Source organism: Neophocaena asiaeorientalis, unplaced genomic scaffold (assembly GCF_003031525.2).
Source record: "Neophocaena asiaeorientalis asiaeorientalis breed wild unplaced genomic scaffold, Neophocaena_asiaeorientalis_V1.1 scaffold936, whole genome shotgun sequence".
NCBI lineage: Eukaryota > Metazoa > Chordata > Mammalia > Artiodactyla > Phocoenidae > Neophocaena > Neophocaena asiaeorientalis.
The window spans coordinates 127,017-131,003 of NW_020174970.1; the positions used below are offsets into that span (position 1 = coordinate 127,017).

Consider the following 3,987-nt stretch of genomic DNA (forward strand, 5'->3'; position numbering starts at 1 on the left):
TCGGGGCACGAACCCGTGTCCCCTGCATCGGCAGGTGGACTCTCAAACACTGCGCCACCAGGGAAGCCCTGTTAAAAGATTTTTAATTCAGCAGGTCAGAAACAGAAAATAGAGAAAGGGGCTCTGTGTGCCCATTGTAGGGGGCAGGTATGATGGCTCATTCATTCACTCATTCACTTCATGCATTTTCATTGAACACCTGCATGCCAGACCCTGTGCTAGGCACCAGGAATGGTTAGAAAAAGGAGACACGATTCCTGCCATCCTGGCCAAGGAGGCAGTCATCAATCAAATCAGCCAAAAGACTACAAAACCACAGTCTGTCGGCAGTGAGGCCAGGAGGAGGCTGGAGAGCCCAGGGGAGTGAGGAGGGCCTTGGAGGGAGTACTTAGAGGCCAAACTCTGCCTGCCTACCTTCTTCTTTTTGAAATTCTTAGCTTATTTGTAATAACTTTTTACACTATAAAATAACAGTGTAATATTTAAAGAGTGGCTGTAATGTAATAAAAGGCAAGAACCCAATTATTTTTTTTTCCTAATAACCTCTAATCTGTTTTGACAGAGTATCTTTTTTTTTAATTAATTAATTTATTTATTTTATTTATTTTTGGCTTTGTTGGTTCTTCGTTTCTGTGCAAGGGCTTTCTCTAGTTGCGGCGAGCGGGGGCCACTCTTCATCACGGTGTGCGGGCCCCTCACCGTCGTGGCCTCTCTTGTTGCGGAGCACAGGCTCCAGATGCGCAGGCTCAGTAGTTGTGGCTCACAGGCCCAGTTGCTCCATGGCATGTGGGATCTTCCCATACCAGGGCTCGAACCCGTGTCCCCCTGCATTGGCAGGCAGATTCTCAACCACTGCACCACCAGGGAAGCCCAAGAACCCAATTATTGATTGGTAGGTGAGAAGTGGTATCTCATCTGCTTGAGCTCTCTGTGTGCCTGTTGGTGACTTGTCAGTGACAGTTTCCTTCCCGCTGTTTCTTACACCCAACTGGCAGGTTCAGGCCTACCTGACGTGTTGCAAGTTGCGTTCTGCCTACTTGATCGCCGTGAAGCAAGAACACTCACGCGCCGCGGTCCTCGTCCAGCAGGTGCAGCAGGCCGCCAAGAGCAGTGGGGACGCAGTAGTGCAAGACATCTGCTCCCAGTGGCTTCTGACAAGCCACAGCCGGGGTGCCCACGGCTCGGGCTCCAGGAAGTGACCCTGGACTACGGGGCCTGACAACTGTGGGAGGGGAGTGATGGGCATGCTTCCAGCTCTTTCCTCCTGTGGGACGGGACTTCCCTGGCTCCACCCTAGGTGGGAAAGAGCTGGAATTGGACCTGACTTGCCATCCTGGGCAAAGACAGGACCTTTCACACAAGTGCCATGTTTCTGTAAACTGTGGAGTCTGTGTTTGTCTGGAGATGGCCAGTTCTTTCTACCTCAGAGTGAGTGTGTGTGTGCGCACGCTCTTTGCGCTCATGTTTACGCCCAAGCATTTCTGAACAAGTGAAACTCTCCCCCCACTGCAAAGAGGCACTTTACTTTAGACTTCTGCCTGTCTGAAAACCTTCCCCGCGTTTTTGGTTCTTAACCCGGGTTCATCCTCTTTGTACACAGTTCCCTCTGTGTGGAGACGTTCCAGTAGCTCCTCGTGACTGGAAGGGTTTTAACAGAGAATTATAGAGCAGCATCAAAAGGATTTCCTCTTCTTCCCTCCTTCCCGTCCCCAAATTCAGAGATGGCTTTAGGGCTGTTGCTTCCTGTGGTATAAAACCATTCTGAGTGTCTCTCCTCTCACAAGCGCAAGAGTTACCATGAATCTTTGGAAGGTGGTCTGAACCACCTTCAGGTGCTGGCATCTGAAAGCTGTGGCTACCTGTACGCATGATGGGGTCTGGAGCCCTACACATGGGCAGGAGGGGTGCCATCACGTTTATCCACAGGGAGAGAAAAGGGAACCTCTCCAATCCAAACAGGATTGCAGGAGGGTTGTTTACAAGCAAAGAACTGGCTTTTGTCAATATCCCTGCTGCAAAGTGAGAGAAAGTAGCTTCCTCTTTAAGAGTCTGGGGAGAGGAACAGTAACCCAGAGCCTGGAACTGAATGGCTGGACTTTGCCTGTTTGAGTTACAGTCCTATATGTGCCCCTTAAATTGGTTAGGAAATCACTTCCTCTTCCCTCCTGCTTCTCTTCAGTCTCTTCGGAACAGAAGGATGGATACGCAGAGACCCAAGGTCATTGAGAAGGCAGTGCACTTCTTTGTCTTAACAAAGGGAGTCACGGGTTCACTTTGAAGTTGGACCAGCGGACAAGAATTAAACAAGGGGGGCTTCCCTGGTAGCTCAGTGGTTAAGAATCCACCTGCCAATGTAGGGAACACAGGTTCGGGCCCTGGTCCGGGAAGATCCCACATGCCACGGAGCAGCTAAGCCCATGTGCCACAACTACTGAACCTGCACGCCTAGAGCCCGTGCTCTGCAACAAGAGAAGCCACTGCAATGAGAAGCCCGTGCACCACGACGAAGAGTAGCCCCCACTCGCCACAACTAGAGAAAACCTGTGCACAGCAACAAAGACCCAACTCAGCCATAAATAAATAAATGTACTTTTTATAAAGAAGAATTAAACAAGGGGATGGTGAAATAGGTCATGTCCAGTTGGGCAACTAGGTGAAGTGCTCCTTTAATAAGCATTGGCCTGTCTTCCCACCAGAGATGTGACGGCGTTTTGGAAAAGGTCTGCCATAGTCCATGACTTGGATTTGCAAATGAGGGGTGTGAGGAAAGCTCCGCAGCTGCGAGCCTCCCACCAGCCAGAGCTCAGCCTGTTGATCTCACGTTTGCTGCTGAGAGAAACGGGAGCTAGAAGCCAAAGTCACTATCTCTGGCACTTAGAAACCCTGTGGATTTCCCTCTGAACCAGGTTTTTTTAATAGTAAAATAAACAACTGTAAGAGCATCTGTCAGATTCAAAGTTTTGGTCCTCTTAGAGAGGGGAGAGACTGAAAAGAAAATACTAGACCCCTTTATGGGAAAGTGTGACAAGTGGCTTTGAGTCATAAAATGCATCTGTCTCCCAGAAAACATCATTTCCTGGCATCTGCTTGCCTTTCTGAGTCTGCCCTTTTTGCACTGAACATAAGCACTTTATATAAATGGGTTGCAAATCTTACAGCCCTTAATTTGGGATGTTAAGACCAGATTTTCCTGACTCTCAATTAGTTGAACTATAAAATAGGCAGCCATTGACTAGACTGACGTAAGATGAGGCTAAGGGCTTTTGGGCATCAGGCTGTGGTCTCCAGCAAAAAACAAGATAACAAACTAATGGACACGTCAAAGGGTTGAATGTTTTATTATAAGCAAGTCTTAATAAAGTGTCTGTCCTACAAGTTCTTGGCTTCATGGCTCCTTTGTGTTGTCTTGCTCTTATCCTTCCCTTCCTTCATGCCTTGTGTTCTGTATGGGGAAAAACGGTGGGTGGGAAACATGAGATGGCCTTCAACTCCTGAACTTCTCTAAATGATTCCCATCATAACTCAGGACTGTGGTTAGGATTTATCTCAAGATTCCTAATATGTTAAAAACTATTAGTGTACTCTCTGCCACCAGGAAACTGTCTTGCTTCATTCAGAGTGGTGGGTGGAGGTAGGTTATACATTCATCAGGTATAGAAGGCAAATGAAAAGTCCCTCCCATCCCTGTCCCTTTAGCCCAGTCCCCTCCCAGAGGCCACCAGGGTGACCAGTTTCTAACGTATAGTTCCAGAGCTATTTTATGCATAAAGAAGCAGTAACGCCTAAAGTATTTCGTGGTGAAGATACACCATAATTATTTAACCAGCCTCTGTTGATGGGCATTTTAGGTTGTTGCCATCTTTGCCACAACAGATTATGCTGCGGGGAATCATGTTGTCTCGAATACCCTGGGTCAGAGGATATGTGCATTCGGTAAATATTGTCAGTTGCCTTCCAAAGAGGTCATGGCAATTCACTCTCCCACCA

At 48.0% G+C, this 3,987-nt stretch overlaps 1 protein-coding gene across 4 annotated transcripts in view; it reads left to right on the forward strand.

Annotated features, from left to right (window-relative positions):
• Positions 1-2,423, forward strand: part of ZFYVE26 (zinc finger FYVE-type containing 26) — a 61,502-nt gene extending 59,079 nt beyond the window's left edge. For 3 of the 4 annotated variants that reach the window (XM_024761863.1, XM_024761866.1, XM_024761864.1), the window contains one exon: positions 996-1,199. In XM_024761863.1, the coding sequence (XP_024617631.1) occupies positions 996-1,199 (204 nt within the window). Of the gene's footprint in view, positions 1-995 lie in introns of all 4 variants that reach the window. The other variant, XM_024761865.1, reaches the window with a different exon arrangement.
• The last annotated feature ends 1,564 nt before the right edge of the window (positions 2,424-3,987 follow it).